General features: G+C 43.2%; 1 protein-coding gene across 8 annotated transcripts in view; it reads right to left on the bottom strand.

Annotated features, from left to right (window-relative positions):
- Nucleotides 1-18,332, bottom strand: part of LAMA2 (laminin subunit alpha 2) — a 362,452-nt gene that overhangs the window by 158,523 nt on the left and 185,597 nt on the right. For all 8 annotated transcript variants that reach the window (XM_033143752.1, XM_033143756.1, XM_033143755.1 and 5 more), the window contains exons 13-16: nucleotides 17,757-17,858; nucleotides 15,017-15,228; nucleotides 9,113-9,224; nucleotides 3,031-3,144 (exon numbers count right to left, since the gene is read on the bottom strand). In XM_033143752.1, coding sequence (XP_032999643.1) covers nucleotides 3,031-3,144; nucleotides 9,113-9,224; nucleotides 15,017-15,228; nucleotides 17,757-17,858 — 540 coding nt within the window. The remainder of the gene's footprint in view (nucleotides 1-3,030; nucleotides 3,145-9,112; nucleotides 9,225-15,016; nucleotides 15,229-17,756; nucleotides 17,859-18,332) is intronic.

Below are 18,332 nucleotides of genomic sequence, written 5' to 3'. Positions count from 1 at the left end.
GGAACACCCGCCCACCTCTCCCTAATTTTAGGGCTTGTGCACTTGACCTTGCTATGCCGTCGTGTGTCGTCTGTCGTTGGGACAGGGGCACGGCAGGAATTTTCCCCACTTGGCTGATTGGCTGTTGCCATTTGGGTTTCGCCTGCCACGTAGCAAATCGTCACAACTTGTAAGGTTGCGGATAGGCTCTGGTTCAGGTAATACGGATGAGAGAACCTCTCGCCATCCCTATGTGAAGGGTATTCTGTTAAAGGAATCCAGGGACTCAATGGTTTGGTCAACCCCTGAGAGGGGGTTGTGCCCATGCCTGAGTCCATGGGGACATTTGGATGCTGGATAGAGCAGGTCCCCGGCTTTCCGCTGTCCAGGTATTCACCCTTGGCTGACCTATGCTGGAACCCTGGGTCAGCACTACCTGCAGAGCAGGGAGCTAGTCGAACCAGAGCCTATGTAACCAATCACTTGCTGTAATCAATAAAGTTGTGGCCTAAATTCTGCTAAAAACCAAACCAAAATTTGAGTCATGTCTGAATTTATTTGGGGTAAGGTTAAAAGGTCTGAACATGCAAACACCGGTTTGCAATCATACAGGATATCAGCATTTCTAACCATGTGTTTATTGCAGTCAATGCATATCATTTTTAGATGTAGGCATAAAAAATAAGCGAACCCCTAAAAAGAGCATATAAGCTCTAATCCAGTTATTACTCAGAAATGACTAAGCCTGCAATTCCTACATCCATGTATGTAGGAATAAGCGTCAGTGAATTCAGTGGGACTCAGATCTGAAAAGACGTGCATGGGATTGCATTGTAAACCCCACTGAGACACAACTAACTCAAGTCACATTTCTCTCAAAAGGACTTAGTCATGAGGAACTTTAGCTGGGTTGAGGCCAATGTGTGAACTTGCACTAAGTCACTCTGTTGGTGGAAGTGCAAGGAAGTGCGACTGCTTTTCACCTCAAAGCCCTAGGACAACAACAAGGGAGAATGAATGGCTGTTAGTTTACTTTAACAAGAAGAACAGAGGAGGGGAATCCCAGGCCTCTGGGTGCAATTTGACCCACCAGGCCTCCCCATTTGACCTGTGCCCTGACATTGCTCTCACTATGTCTACCTCTAACCATCACCTGGCATAATATGATGTCAGGAATTGGGCGGGTAAAACTGAAGCACAGTGCTTTTTCAATTGGGCACTGTTTTCTGTTGCCCTGTAGTACCGAATTCAAGTTGGGACTGCAAACGAAGTATCGGGTGCATGCTTAACAGCGTGCTTTTGATTTTTTTCTTTGTAGTTTCAGGTTACAGTTTTAATCACCTGACGCCATGTGGCATCAAGTGCTTGCCAAGTGGGCAGCCCTACCTGCCTGTCAAAGTTGCCTGAAAGGAGCCAGGTTAGTTTCCCATCCCTGATGTCCAGCTAGTTTGGCAAATGGCTCTAGAATTCTTTTCACTCATGTTCTATTACAGAAATGGAATTGTTGATTTGCTGCCTGAAGCACAGAGTTTTAAACCACCAGCTGGTTTTGCTGTAAAGCTTAACTAATTTCATTAGGCATTAGCATTAGAAGACTGAAATCATGAAAAAGCAATGAAATAGGTTTTCTGAAGGCTGGTGAGGAAAACAGATCAATTTCTGTCAGGTGATTTCCTCCCCCCACTAGATTTACGTGAAGTATTTCAAAATAAAGTTATCACGGCATGTTTTCTTTTCTAAGTATGTCTTAAGACTGAGCACGGGATTGATGCGAGAGTCATTTTTGGGCATTTATTCATGAAAAAGCAATTTGAAAAATCCACCAATTTAAGCTATCTTGTTCAGAATTGGAGAGCAATTAAACACCTTGTACGGAGGAAAACAGAAAGGCCAGTGATAATTTAAAATGCCAAATTGCATTGTAAAAACCCTGGATTTTCATTTAGATTTTACCCTGAAGCTTTTCCTTGGGAAAATCAAAAAGAAGGGAGGAACACTTAGAAATATACACAATGCAGAGTTGGTTTGAATTCTGCAGGGAATCTGGAGTATGATATCCTACTAAATTGGCAGTGGCTCAAATTGCATTTCTGCAAGACTAATGAAATGAGAAATGTTGTTTCAAGCTTCATGCCATGTCAGACAATATAAAACTAAAATGCCCTTGAGTTAATCAGAACAGTCTATTCAGCGTAATTCACCCATTCAAAACAGCTACTGAGCAGGCTGGAAACAGTGGCACACTGGGCATGATTATTCTGGGTAATAAATGCACTAAAATTGCTGAATTAGTAGGCAGCCATCCCAAATATATGCATTCCATCGGGGAAAAGCACCTTTCCATCTCATTCAAAACATGCGCCCTCCCCAATCACACTATTTCTTCATAATTTTTCAATATTTACACTTCTCCCCCTTGACCATCATTCCTGCATGTCACACAATAACGAAACTTACTATTTGGTTACTGTTACAGGTGGGTAGCCGTGTGTTGGTCTGCCATAGTCGAAACAAAATAGGAAACAAAATAGGAAATTCTTTCCAGTAGCACCTTAGAGACCAACTGAGTTTGTTCTTGGTATGAGCTTTCGTGTGCATGCACACTTCTTCAGATACCTGAAGAAGTGTGCATGCACATGAAAGCTCATACCAAGAACAAACTCAGTTGGTCTCTAAGGTGCTACTGGAAAGAATTTCCTATTTTGTTTCCTATTTGGTTACTACTATTCTGTGTGTAAAGTAGACCCACAACAGAGGTTACTAGGGGTAGATCATTGTGCATTGCAAAGTTTGTTGCAATATTCTCTTCACTGCCTTCTGCAGGACCTGTTGCTATCCAGGTAATGTAAAGAACCCTTTTGGTTTGCCCTTATTTTCAGTAGCTGCTTTATCATGTTACCAAGAGATTGTTTAACTTCAGAAGCAGTTCAATATAAAGATCTCTCCTGTCAAATCACTGCTTCTTTCCTTAAGTACTCATAGTCCCTAAGGTAGTTAATTCAATTGCATTGGTATACTGAGCTGATCTCAGCGCTGTCAGTCAGCACTTACCAGGCATTCTCCGGTGATATCATCGCAGGACTCTGCGTGACCAAAACATGTGCACGGCCTGCAGATTCCGCCAATGATGGTGCCATTGACTCGCCTGTGCCTTGGCTGACAAGACTGCAGAAGATGAAACATTGAGAATGTATTAAAAAACGAGGAAATAGTGCAGGGGCACATTTGACAAAAATAAAGGAGCTCAATATGTCATTCTGCCTCCTCCAAACCCAGCACCAACTTGTTCTATGGCAGAGAATGTTGCATGCAGACTTTTGCTGTGTGGAAAGGTCTGTGTGGCGGCCCGATCCAACTGCAGCATTAGAAAAAGGAATAAAACAGTATCTCTCCAACCCCCTCCCCACAAATAATTTCTAGGGAAACATAATTACCGGGAGACATAATACATGTTATTGAGCAAGAATAATGGGGCAATTACAAAATCATACAAAGCTTCAATGATGACCTTTTGCTAGAGGACATTCAACCTGCCCATATTTGTCTTGTTGGGGCAGGTGGGAAGGCTCCCTGTGACTTGGCACCCCCTTTCCAGGAGTTCTATGCCCCTCAAGGTGTCCCAGAGTTTGAAAACCACCGTAATAAGCAATAAAGACCCAAGTGCTAAAACACTTCTCGAAAACCTATATTCCTGGCATGATGCCTGTGAAAAACTGACCTTGACCACATAGGCAGGTATAAGACTAAAGGAGGCATTAGCTTGCTCTTTCTTCTGAAAAGGTAAGAGAAATAAAGAGTGGAAAGTAAGACAGCTTCACATACCAAGATTTACAGAATGAAAATAGTTAGAAGACAAGTTACTGAAAGGAAGTGGGGGAAAGGAGACAAGTGAGAAAGGAGAGGATCTTTTTATTGATACTGCAAATCATAGCTGAAATACCACGTGAGTTATATTGGTCAAAGATGAATGAGAAGCAGAAGGCAAGGTAGAAAAGAAAGCATCTTGCTTAAGTTTTCCCCAGACTGTTGGAGTAATTCAGAAAGCCTTTCCCCAGTTTGGTGATACCAGAAACAAGCATGCTGTTTGTGTTCTCTGTTGGCCTGCCCCCCACCCCCACCCCGCTTTTATGGTGAATTTTTTCACTTCTTCCCTCAAAGCAGTAAGGGACAGAGGGGATTTGCTCCACCAGTGTGCCCTCATAATCTGCATCCTGATGCTTTGCTCTGTTCTCTCTCCCTCTCAGTAAGCAGCAGAGATGGATGGCATTGAGAAGGCAGGTGTGCAACGCAGCACCTTCTGCGTCACTAGCTAGAACTGCTCAAATTACTATGGCATATTCTGTACTACTGGCTGGGAAATTGCCCTGCCTACTCAGAGGATAAAAAGCAGATGGGGTGAAAAAAATGGAAAATAACTAATGTGGGTGCCAAAGCCTCAGAAAAAAAAGTTTGGGTGAGAACTGAGCTTTAACCAGGACCCACAATAGGAAGTGGACCACATTGGGTATATCTGTCATGCAAACTAAGACATTTCTGGTTTCAAACGTTGCAAATATGCCAACTAGTACATTTCATAGTCAAACAAACAAACAAATAAATAAATGATACTCTTAATGTTGTTAAAGCCGTAAAGTAAGTTTAGGCTTGATAAGAAAGTAAGAATTGCATAAATTTGCATAAATTTCAAAATTGTTCCACATCCTTGCCACTTGGCTTCAATATTTCCAGAAATTTTGTATCTCTCCATATGCATGTGGGGGCTCATTATACAAGAAGTTAATTCTTTATACATGTAGTGATAGTTGTCATCTCAAAATGGGTGACATATATACTTTTTGATATATACTTTTAGCAGTGGTAATTCAGTACACTTTATTTATATCAATGGGTATTTCTCAGTGGAGGTGACATCTTGTAGGTGTGATTTATCAGCAAAACCCCGACTGTTGTGCTTGCTCTTCAGAATAAAATGCCAGGCTGCAGTCCTTACCTGCCATATATTTTTAAAATCACCGTACAGTTCTGAATTCAAGTGGAAGGGCTATAGCTCATAAGAACATGTCAGGCCAAAGGACCATCTAGTTCAACATTCTCCTTTCACAATGGCCAACCAGATGCCTATGGGAAGCTCACAAGCAGAATCCAAGTGCAACAGCACTCTTCACATGATTCCCAGCAACTGGTGTTCAGGGGCGTAACATAGCCATCGTGACTAGTACTTATCCTCTATGAATTTGTGTAATCCTCATTTGAAGCCTTCCAAGTTGGTGGCCACCACTGCTTTCTATGGGAGCCAGTTCCAGAGTTTAACTATGCACTGTGTCAAGTAGCCTTTTTTTTGTCGTCTGCCCCGTTTATTTTCCTTGACAACATGCATAATCTTATACACTTCTTTCAGGCCCCCTCTCTTGTTTTGTTAAAATACACCCAAAGAGAAGGACATAAATATTTGCTCAACACCAAGCACGGTATGACTAGTTATGTTATGTTTTGACAAGGGAACTTCCATGACAGCATGAAAGAAAGCAGCCAAAAGTATTTTAAAGAATTTGTTTATTTGCTCCCTTTCTTTTGAACTTCTGTCCCCCCCCCCCTTGAACAATTCAAAGATTCTTCAGTATCTGCAAGCTTCTCCTCTTAATCAAAAGACATGTGGCCATTGAAGGTCAGGCAAGGAAGCAACACCTTATTATTTTGCCCAGTTCAAATTGCAAGCAGGACGCTCTTAAGAAATGCATGCAAGAAATGAATTCAATAAAATCATTATTTCTTCACTGGCATTCTATAAGGTGCACAGAGTAGTTCTGAAGACAAAATGTATAAATTATTTGTTTGGTAGAAAAGTCCCAGCCTTACCATGAATTCTATGTTATGAAGTATGCAACACCAACATACAACCTCATATCTTTCCACCCTGAAATAGTGAGCAGGATCAAGTATGGCACACTGGAATTTAGAATATCAGTCATGCAGCATCTCAGCAGAACAGAATTAAAGCCTGCTTAACTGTCAAGCCCCAGGGAATCATGGGAATGGGAGTGTTTTTTCTTATTTGGCAGGTATTTGGGAATTTCCTGCTTGGCAGGGGGTTGGACTGGATGGCCCTTGTGGTCTCTTCCAACTCTATGATTCTATGATTCTAATTTTAACAGATGATTTTCAACAGCCTCACAAAAAATCCCAAGATTCTTTGCTGGAAGCTGGTATAAAAGTGAAAAAAAAAATCCAGTTTATGTCCCTATGGGTGGCATTCATCCAGTGAGTCCTGTCAGCACAAGTCTTGTGCAATGCCACTGGTGCGACAGGGGTTTGTCCCCTCTCCTCCCTCAAGGCCTCCTGAAATTGGCTCAGGGTGCTGTCAGGAGAACCCCCAGAACAGTTGGGCAGGGGGAGAGGGAAGCTGCAATGCTTGTGATTACAGGATGTTCACCATTGCATGGCACAGAATTCCATCCATTATTTTTCAATAAGATCGTGCTTTGAAAGGGCCTTCTGAAAACCCAACAATCAGCTGCGTGTTGAACCTTGTGAAGTCCCATTCAAATTTGGCACTACTATGTGCAGTGCTTTGCATCGACTTCAATGCATTAGACAATCTGTATGTGACTTCCATTGTTGTTAATATTTAGTAATTCGCATTTGATTCCAGTTAGAGACTCTACAGATGGAGCATTTATCTAAGGTTTTCAATAAAGGGCAGGATAAACTTTCATTACAAAGAAGGACAGAAGCTAATGAAGGTCAGGGTGGAAACTTCTCAGTGCATGAGTCAGAGCTTCAGAAGACAGCCAAGGTAAGCAGTAGATATTTCAATAGTGAGCCAAATTGCTTGGCTGTGGACAAGAAGCCAGTATATGCTACTCCTCAGATCAAATGTAGAACAGGATGTGAGAGAAAGCATGTCCTCCATAAAAGAGGGCGCGTGTTGCAGTGCGACCGGCTATCTGACCCAGTGTTGTGGGTGGTTAATTGGAAAGATAGCCACAACCCCCAATATGTTGGTCCTGTGTTGCTGGGGTGTAATCTGGCCAATGGGGTGTCTCAAAGAAGCAGCAACGTGGGACTTATTTAAGCCCATGCAAGGCTACTGAGCTTCCTTTTTGGGGCTTTCACATCGGAACCTCTCCCTATATTTAGGGCTTGCGCTTGACCTTGCTATGCCATTGTGTGTCGTCTGCCATTGGGGCAGGGGCATGGCAGGAATTTTCCCCACTTGGCTGATTGGCTGGTGCCATTTGGGTTTCGCCTGCCGTGTAGCAAATAGTCACAACTTGTAAGTTGCGGATAGGCTCTGGTTCAGGTGATAGGCGTGATGTGGCCACACCTATGCAAATGCAGGATATTCCAGTAAAGGAATCCAGGGACTCATTGGTTTGGCGTTCCCCGAATGGGGTCCTGCCCGCGCCCGAGTCCAGGAGACATCAGGGCGGCTGATTGGTACTCCTCCCAGCAGCTATCTCTGGTGTTCATCCTTGGCTGTCCTACGAACGTGGTTCTGGGACAGGTCTGCCTGCAACGGTGCAGGGAGCTAGTGGAACCAAAACCTATGCAACCACTCACTTGATTGTAATGAATAAAGTTGTGGCCTAAATTCTGCCAAAAACCAAACCAAATATTTGTCTCCTGTCTGAATTTATTCGGGGAGGGTAAAAGGTCTAAACACACAACAACAGAAATTAAAAGAACATATTGTTTCATTCTGTTGTCTCTTTATGGCATTTGTACATCACAAATGCATTTCAAAAGCTGTCAGGTTTCGTATGACTAAGGAATGCTTTTCAATGATCTTGTTGTTTGTCCTATAATGGGAAGCACATAAAAATAATGCCCTTGAGACAGGCAATAGTGTTGCTGTTTGTTTGTTTTTCAAAGCAGAACATACAAAAGCTTTATGAGCTGCCTCTTCTCTTCTTTCTCTATTATTATTATTATTATTATTTCTAATAGGAGGAACACGTGAAAACGTTTACTATGATTCAAGGCTCTAAGTCCTAAATGAAATATATAAAACCATGGCACACATTTAAGGAAAAGAGAGCTGACAAGTCAACGCCTAGAGTGCCTGTATAAATGGCATATTGTTTATAGTCTTGTGAAACTGAACATCTTTGTGTTTTAAAGTGCTTCCTCTGAGGCATGGTTGTGAAGGATTTTGCATTCCACCGTGAGCAATGCCTCTATGAGTTAGTTAAGCATATGTGCACTTACTTTGAGAATATGCTGATAGCATTTTGGTGAAAGTGCTGAAAATATGGGAATGTTACATTTATAACCTTCAACAAAACTGCACCCTCGAAACCAATGAAGCAAGCATCCCAGAGAAAGCGGAATGGGAGAAAGGCAATCACAACAAACTGTGGGGAAAGGGCTGCATATCAGATCAAGCACAAAGATGTCATTTTGCTTTGTAATACTCAAGCATGACACATACTTTGATTGAATGTGTCAAGTTTCTGTAACTATAATGGCTGATAAAGAAGCGATCAAGCCAAGGGGAAACAGTTGATGACAAAATTCTCTCTTATGTGTACGTGATACAGAAATTATTGTTTTAAACAGTCACTTAGGAAAGTATCAAAAGCAATGTTTCTTTCATTTGCAAGTGTAAGGGACTAGAGTAAGAAAAGTTCCAAAATGTTTTAATAACTTACCGAAGCAGATTTTGGACAAATAATAGCAGGGAAGTGGGTGGGAGATTTTCAGCAGGAGTGAAAGGATTAAAAATAAATAAATCCCTAACTTGTGCAGTAGTCATAATTTGGCCTGGGGCCACCATGGTTGCTCTGAGTTTTAAACAGAAGAGGGCTTTCCCAATCATGGGATGCAAAAATGAGGCTAGGGGATGATTAAAAAAACACAAGAACTAAGCACAACTGAATGGAAGAAATGACACCCCCCCCAATGCACTTCAAACTAAAATAAAAAGCGGATCTGCAATTCCACACAGATTTACTTGAGATTCACTTAACACGGTGAGGCTTGCTTCCAGTATGCTAACATAGGATTGTTTTGTGGGATTGCCAGAAAGAGGTGTTACTTGCTGTTTGTCTATCCACTCACTTTCCATGAATTGGTTTGAACATTTCAGACATATCTCTGAAGAGGAGCTAGATCTGTTCAATGAGATACTCACTTCACAGGAGGTACCAGAATATCCTGGAGGACACTGGCAAACTTCCACAGCAGATGCATATTTTTGTCCACTTGAAAAGTGATCAGCCGCTTCCAGGCTGACATCACTCAACCTAGAGTGCAAAAATGAGAGAGGGAGAAAGATTGCTATTTACCTGTGAAAGAAACATCAATCCTGTAATGTTTCCTAGACCAGATAGTGTGGTGGGGGAGTTGTTTGCTAAAAATGAGATGGGTCTTTCTCTTCATCACCTATATCTCTTCTTCCTTGATATCATTCATGTTTAGACTGCGGCAGGCCCACATTAGAAAGCTGTCACAACAAGTGGATCAGCAGCTGGGGGACTGTGCTTAGCTTGCATGTTATGTATTTTTACTTCCATCGCAGACACACACAGAAGCAGGCTGCTTGTCAAAACCCAGAGCTGAGGAACTGTCACCATGAAATCCTCTTTTCCAACTTTAAAGCACTGAAATCCTTAATTGCATTCAGCAAGCATACATGACTTCTTAACATCTGTATGACTTCTTAACATACTGCATAGATTAATTTTATAGATTTTTTTTAAAAAGCTACCTTTTAGGACCCAGCCCTCACAAAGTGACTCCCAGCTGAAAACACAAGATACACAATCAAAATCTGAATTTAACCATAAATGCCGTAAAATATCAATAGGAATAACAATGAAAAAGACAGTGAAGCCAGCTATATTAATGGCAGTATCAACACACATCAGAGCAGCTGTACAATACTGTCCTTTCAGGAAAAAGTGGTTCCCAACACCTGTGTGTTTGTAGCCCATTTGAAGGTCGATAATGAAAAGAGGTGATGCATACCTCAACAGGAACAGTATTCTGCAAAGCTGGAGCTACTGCCAGGAAGCCCTTATCTTTCTCTCATGCCCACAAACCAATTATCAATAGCAGGCCTGCACAGAGCTTGTCTGAGGCCCAAAAAGTGGGAGTCTTGCTCATGAGATGCGCCACTGTGGCACCACCTTATCTGATGCTACATGCTAGTATGCAATTACACAGGTCCAGATTTTACTATTGAAGCCTTGCAATGCAACAATGGGCAGCCCTGAGTGTTTCTCCCATGGCCATTTCGGCCATTAAGTCCCTGGTCGGCTGGGAGGCATGGGGCATTCTTGGCATGACCCCTGCACAGTCCTGATCAATATTGTTCATTCGTTGTTGTTTACATTACTTGGGGGAGAGAACTACATTGGTAAGTTGAAAAAGTGCAAATTTCAAAGAATGGCTGTGTTTTGGTTAAAAAGTTGTTTTGGGATGTGCGAACTAGCTAAGTTTACCTTTAAATGTGAACTGAATCGCATTTGTTCCCCAATCTCTATCTGTAATGTTCTACTTTGGGGCTTTAAAATGACTACCACTAGGGCTGTTTTGTGCTTTTCTGTGCTTTTGTTATGTGGTTATTAGGAATGCTCTGTGACAGTGGATAAGAATTTCCGGGGGGTGGGGGGTGGGGAGTCAATCGTTTTCATCTTTCTGATTTTGTTTTTATGTTGAAATCTCATTGTGGAGCTGCATTTAAAGTAAGGGGAAACAAATCTAGCAAAGTACTAGTAAGATTCTTAAAGGCAAAGAGTAAATCAAAAGAACTTAAAGCCTATTATAAGCACAACAAAATTTGCCACTGGTCTTATTATCCCATTTGCCTATTGAACCACAGATCGTCTCTTCCAGTACTATGTGATATAATTTGGAACAATGAGAAACCGTTACACACAGAACATTTCACTCAGTATTATTCCACATTTGTATTCACTGAACAGTTCCAATTTTCATTAGGTTCTGCTATTTGGTAAATGGTATTTTAATGTGTTTAACAGTTTTTACTCATTGAAAAAAACAACCAGCAGTGCAATTTTTCCCCACTTCAATGTAGTAATTTCTTTTCCTCTGTGCCATGCTGAAGACATTAAAGTACATAATGTTGGCAGTAATGGGACACAGGATCTTGGAGACACTTGAGAAATTTGAGTTTCCAGACCAAATATTTAATATGACTGCTAGTGTGGCAGACACTATTGACTTGCAAATGCAAACAAGATTAAAAGAGATGCAGCATTTGGAGCAATAGCTGCAGAGTTTACGATCTGCTATTATATTAATTGTTGTAGCTTGAGATTAAAAGAAAAAAGAAATCACCGCCCCCATATAATGCTGCTGGGAAGCCTCTGGGTTGCACGGTTTGCATTTCACGCAACATTATTCCACAGTTGTATTCTCTGACTAGCTTTCATGATGTACTGAAATCTCAATATTGGCTACATGTGTAGTGGCCTATCGCACTTCTTCATTCTACATGGGGCCTAAGTCATCTTTGCTGCAGCTTTTCATGAAAGCGCCATGAAGTTTATTGTTCCAGTCACTACTGGACTGCTACCGAGCCAGGAAACATACAGGTCACAGAAAAAGCACAGTCGCAATAAGAGTAGGGCACCTTCTTTTCTACCCTTGTAACAGCTCTAACAATATTGGTTTGCTTACATAATACACCATCTTTGCAGATTTCCAGTATACTTTACGAAGGAGCAGCAGTTATCTGCCACAGTGATTGTAGCTAGGATGCTCCAAGGAGGAGATAGATGTGAACATCTGCTACAGCACTTCCATGTTGATAGTGCAACAAGAAATATGAAGGAATGCCAAGCCAATTGCCCATACTGAATTGGGAACTCCTTTCTTTTTTTATATCCTGCCATCTGCTTTGGCATATTACTAGCTCTGTGTAGGCACTTGGAGTGGGTAGCGGTGAATACACAAAGGGCTGTGTGTATTCTATGCTTGCTGTTTCCACACCAATGTCATGTATTAGAGTCCCTGTCTGTGCAGGGGTCTACATGCAGGGGTCTACATCTGGATGTGCAGGCTCTAGAGCAACTTGAACACTGTCTGTGCCAGCTGGTGTGGAGAAGAGAGATGGGAGAGACCAGAAAATCTATCTCAGGCATAGGCAAACTCCGGCCCTCCAGATGTTTGGGACTGCAGTTCCCATAATCCCTGACCACTGGTCCTGTTAGCTAGGGATGATGGGAATTGTAGTCCCAAGCATCTGGAGGGCCGGAGTTTGCCTATGCCTGATCTATCTGCACATCTCCACCTGGCAGCCTTACTGCCATGAGCTTCCTCAGGACTGGGAAGAGAAGAGAAACACCAGCTGCACCTTATCACTACCCCACTTTTATTTTGCTCTGTTCCTGCTGTGGATAAAGGATGGGAGTGTCTTCCTGTGGGTGCTTATGTGCAACAAGGGTGAGAGCCTGGATGGTTTGCAGAGTGGGGTGAATGATGTTAAGCTACTCAAAATACAAAGAAAGGGAATGGACTGCCGTAAGTGAAAAATGACATGGGAATTGTTGCTAAAACCACTGGTTGTTTAATCTGTATCAATCCGTTGGAATGTTTTTACCTGGGTGTCGGGAAACACCCCTCCCCACAGCAGGTAGCATCCTGTGATCGTTTGCAGTACAGGGAACAACCCCCTTTGTTCACCAGTTCGTCATCCCCCTCCTCTGGAGGAAGCGACCATTCCTCCAGTGAGGAGGGGGAGTTGGAGGCAGGAAGTCGCGCAGGGGCTGTGAAGACATCGCAAAGCCTGAGCACCAAGGGGGAAGCGGGGAACAGGGACAGGTTCCCGTGCCCCAAGTTCGCAGACAGGAAAGACGTGGAAGGGGAAGGCGGGGGTCCAGAATCCTGCGCCTCTTTTGCTGGACCAAGAACCGGAAGGGTTCATTCCCGGACTCTGCGGAGGGATGAGATAGACATTTGAACTTTTGCTCCACTGTAAATATCTGCATAATAAAGAACTTAGTCTTTAGAAGTTCTGCGTTTGGCTGATTTCTCATGAGCAACCACTGAACGTCCTTACACTGGGAATTTGTTTAAATTGGATTAAATTAGTTAAATATTAACTTTAGCAGTTTTGCTTGTTTACCTTATCATACAATTGTTAAGTTGTGTATATGATTTTGTAATTGTGGTCTGTTGTTTTTCTCTGTTTATTCTTTTACTTTGTTTCCTGCTCTCCAACTAAAAACATTCAGTGAAGAACGGTAAAGATCTGGTCTATGGAACCAAATGTGTCAGGATATATGCAAACAGAAGGTGCCTCAAGGCTGGAGGAAAAGCCAGGAGGCATGATCCTACTTTCCTCCATCTATTCATCTGTATCTGTATCTGCTTCAAACTTTCTGCACAGGGCTGCAATGTATAATAGATTCACAGTGTATATGGTTCATTCTACAGGTGTAAAAAAAGGGATGTGGAAGACTTGCAGCGCACAGCTGAATAAAGGAAAGACACAAAATGGGAAAAGGGGGAAATGCTTCACTTCCAATCAGTACATATGTCATAATAGCCTGCCAAAATCCTGTAACTTTTTATACCACAAATTTCCCACTCTATTTTTGTCCTGCTGTCATTGTGCAAAAGTGCAAGTTGTTCAGAAACTGTGATTCCTGGATGACCTGCTCCCTTCCTTGCAGGCCTTTCTCCACCTGGCCTGGGAGAACAGGGCTCTGAATGACTCCAGCTGCAGAAGCTGAGGCAGCTGATCAAACACTTGGGCTGGGGTATTGTGTAGGGGGTTTTGTTGCAGGAGGGATTATTGCTGCTATTGATATATATATATATATCAATATATATATCAACATATGTATGATATATGTATGATTTACATGGCAATCGTTCAGTCTGGTTTTATTTTTTGATGTTTTATTTATTGTTTATGACTGTTTTTGTTATGTTGTAATTATGTATTTCTTCATGTTGTGAGCTGCCTTGGGCATAGTTTGGACTGTGGAAAGGTGGCATACAAATGAAATTATGTATGTATGTATGTAAATAGAAATTAACATTGCAAATTAAGCCCACAAAATAAGCCCAGGCTGGAGATGCTCAGAGATACAGTCCCTAAAGCAGTTCCATCAGCTGTGATGCTATTGCTGCATAGGGCAAGAAGGACATTCCAGACAGTATTTCTCACCATATGTGCAACTATAACAAATGGCAAGGTGTAAAAGCAGTGAAACCACTCATTGCAACTCTTTGGGCAACGTCAGGTAGTATTCCAGGGATTCTCCCAGTCTTGCACTGCTTGGGTTTGTCAGTTTGGGATGATGTGCCTTGCATGAGGTTTCAAGCTGGCTGTATTTACAGACTTGTAGCTTATAGCTAGTTACGGAATAAGGTCAAGAGGTAGAACAGGTCTGAAACTGCATTATTTCTGAGGAGGAATTAGAAAGATAAGGAAGAGTTCAAACAGTGTAAGTGTTTGAAAAGCAAGTTCCAGGTACAAAAGAAAAACCTGGAACACAGGCTGAGCTGACAGAGATCAAAGACCTTGAGATGACTCACAGTTGAAGAGATGCAGCAGTTAAAGACTCAGGTGGGGTGAACAAAGAAACAGAACAAACAACGGCTGTGTAAAGTCAAGGAGACATGAAATGGTAAGGAAACTGTATTCAATGTGAAAGATTGCCAGATCTTAGCTTTAGCATATTTAGGAAGTTAGGTTTAGCACATTTAGTACAGAGTGTACATTTAGTACACTTGGCTAAATAGCATATTAACTACTTGCCTTTGTGAACTATTTAAGTCATTATCTGTCCATCCTATCTCTTCCTTACCTAAACCTATTTGTGGGCTGGTGATTGGTTAGTTTGAATAAATTAATAATTACAAAAAACAAAACAAAAAACCTGTTGCTAACCAGCAACCTTGCCGCTGCTGCATTTGCCACTAGCAGCTAATGAATTAGTGATAGTGATCCAAGAAAGCAAAGCTATCTGGAATTAAATGAAGATGGTGCTGGGGAGAAACAATGATCAACCTGCTTAATAGAACTGCAGACAGAACAAAATGCTGTTTCAACAATTACCTGTAGATGGCATTCATCCCATAGCTGTATGTGGCTCTTATAAGGAGACTCTTTATATTTGCCAACACAGACATGAATTCCCTTTTGCTGACCGGATAGTCAGTGCCATGCAGCAGAAATAAGTCGTGCTTCAGCAACACTTCTTCTGTGTGCTCTTCAAACGGGTTCAAGTGAATTCCCTCCTGCGACGTGCTGATTCTCAAGCCACTTCCCTAGTAATTATTGTAAATGTTAAGGACGAAAACATTTTAAAGAAGTGTCACACAATGCCACATATTTATAGAGAGCGCAGCACTTTGGCATATGCTACAAGGCAATTTTCATACACGTGATACACTCTCTAGAATTTGCTATTTCCACCGGTGTGGAAATCTGGATAATGATGGAACAAGGTAATGTATGCAAAATTTTGATAATACTGTAACTGTAACTGATGTCACAGCTTTGCATTTTCATGGGGGGAAATTCTAGAATTGTGCTACCCATTATCAACTATACAATAGAAATAAATGCAGCAATAACACAATGCAACCTGCCTACACAGTACATATACCAGTCAGCTTGATTGTTCTATTTAGACTACGATCCTAAACACCTTATCCAGAACTATTTTTCACTGAAATAAATGGGCCCTTTTTGTAATTATCTTTCTTCATAATTACATTGCTGCTCTGGGCTCCTTTGGGATGAACTTAATAATGAAATAAATTCATGGCAAGTCTTTGAGCATCATCCTACACACTGCTATTGGGACCTAAGGATGCCTAGCTGTGCACTAGATTACATCACCTGCGATATTTATTAGCATTGAGCTAAGCCAAAGGTGGGAAAGCAGTGGCCAGGGGCATCGCTAGGGGGGGCGGTAGGGGCGGTACGCCCTGGGTGACAGGGGAGGGGAGGGTGACAAGCAGCGGCACATGGGGGTAACAAGCGGGGCCCCCTCCCGCCACTCCCATGGGCCGCCGCTCCCTCCGTCACCCCGGGAGCAGCAGCACACGGCCAAGTGAACACCCTGTCTGTGCAGCGCTGCTGCTCCCGGGGTGACCGGCAGTGCGTGGGGAGTGGCGGGAGGGGCCACTGCTTGTCACCCCCATGTGCCGCCGCTTGCTCCGTCGCCCCGGGAGCAGCAGTGCACGGTGTGTGCGGTGCTGCTGCTTCCGGGGCAACGGAGCGAACGGCAGCGTGTGGGGGTGAGAAGCGGCAGCCCCTCCCGCCACTCCCACGCGCCGCCGCTCCCTCCATCACCCCAGGAGCAGCAGCGCATGGCCCAACGACGGAGTGCGCCTGCACGACATTTCGCGCAGACGCACTCCGTCGTCGGACCGCTGCTTCCCGGGCCCCCTTTTGCGCCGCAGAGCGAAAAGGCAGCTCGTGGGGTTGCCGTGCACGATCGACAGGGAGCCGCCGATAGCACTCGGCAGCCCCACGAGCCACCTTTTTGCTCTGCGGCTTAAAAGGGGGCTGCGGAAGCGGTGGTGGCCCAATGATGGAGTGCGCCTGCACGAAATTTCACACAGGCGCACTCTGTCGTGACGTCACATTGTGATGTCACGACACCCCGCCCCCAGGGCGTTTTCTTTCGCTGCCCCGGGTACCGCAGAGCCTTCCTCCGCCACTGGCAGTGGCCATAGCTGTTCTGAACGGTGTGTCAGTCTCTCTTGGGGTCTGCCCTCCTTGCTTTGGTGGCAGTCCAAATGGGTTTGCAAAAATGCTGTCCTCTGGAGCCACAGCTTTAAGCAGCAGCCGAATGGGGAGATGGGTAGTGTATTGCCAGCATCAAATGAGATTTCGAATGCTCCCTGCACCTCCCCTTTCAGCCACTGCTTAAAGCTTCATGAAGGGTTCTCTCACCTTGAGGGGCACTGGTTCCATTGGGAGCCACCAACTCAAGATGTAGAGAACCTTGAAGCTGCAGCTCCCAATGGAATCATTCTACTCTATTGCAGAGTTGGAAGGTATCCCAAGGGTCCTCTAGTCCAGCCCCCTGCAATGCAGGAATCTAAGGAGCAGAAATCTTAGCCGTTTCCCCAATCAGCTTGACCAGAATGCGGGGGAGGGGAGAGATCTTGCAGGACAAGAGTTTCAAGCGCCCCTCCTGACAATCCGATTCTACTGCTCAGATGACCCACAGATGACCGGCACTATACAGTGGGATATTTGTGTGTGTGTGTGTGTGTATGACATGCTCAATGTGTGACTGTGTTTGCATGTTAAAGGTGTGTGGTTATGTTAATATGGTGTGTAACGTGTATGTTATATTAAACACATATTTGATTTGTGTGAATTGTGGGTGGGTGTGACTGGTGTTCCCTCGGTTGGTTGGTCTATCTATCTATCTATCTATCTATCTATCTATCTATCTATCTATCTATCTATCTATTGGCCCTGGTCATTTTGGAGTATGTGGCTCTCAATTCCTTTCTCCAAGGAAATGCAGCCCTTGAGAGGATGGGAGGGAAAGTTCCCTGCCTCTTTGGCTTTTAGTCTTCACCACCCCCGAAAAAACTAAGGATATGCAGGTGCATTTCCATATATTCATCCTGTTGCTCTTTGACTCGTCCCCTTTTCTTCTTCACTGCTTGTCTTCCCACCAATGAAATTTAGATTGGAATGTAAGCATCTTAGGGAAGGGTCTTATTGCTAGCTTCTTCTTTTAGCCTTATGAGGTCTGCTGACTCTGTACAACTAGCAACCCATCCTTTCAATGAGCGTTTCAAGAGATGGGGAAGCAATACTCTACCTCTATGATGACATCAGACTGCAGCATTGCTTCCGCAGCGTCGTCTTCCCCTGTGAGGTCATATGAAATGGTAAATTTCAGATGTCCTCCAGCAGCTGTTATCTGCGGTAAAGAAGAATGATGCTGATTACACAGCAGAAAACATGCCTTTAACCATTTTGAAGTACTCTTTTCCAATTACAGCGCTTTCAAGGGAAGGACTTCTTGTATGGCGAAAGGAAATGTGGATGATAGAGAGCCCCAAGGAAAAATCATTACAAACTGTTCATTTCCTGTACACGACTCTCTCTCCTCCCACCTCCAGTACTCCAAATAAGCAATTCTGATAGAAGTGCTTTCAGACACTTCTAAAGGCTGGGAACCAAGCATATATGTTCTTTTTCTTTCTAAAGTGCTTGATATAAATAAAGTTGGTGGTTTAAAAATAATAATAATAAAAGCCATAGCTGTACCATAACGTTTTTGACATTTTTCTTATTGAAAAACCCTAATGCGCAAGATATAATATTTGGATGATACTAAATTGCTGGAGGGATCAGGGATGCATGTTCCTCTTTTATCCTGTCCACTTCCCAT

The sequence above is a fragment of the Lacerta agilis genome, chromosome 3, assembly GCF_009819535.1.
Source record: "Lacerta agilis isolate rLacAgi1 chromosome 3, rLacAgi1.pri, whole genome shotgun sequence".
Lineage (NCBI taxonomy): Eukaryota > Metazoa > Chordata > Lepidosauria > Squamata > Lacertidae > Lacerta > Lacerta agilis.
The sequence above is the reverse complement of the archived record's forward strand: the minus strand, read 5'-3'. Positions and strand labels throughout refer to the sequence as shown.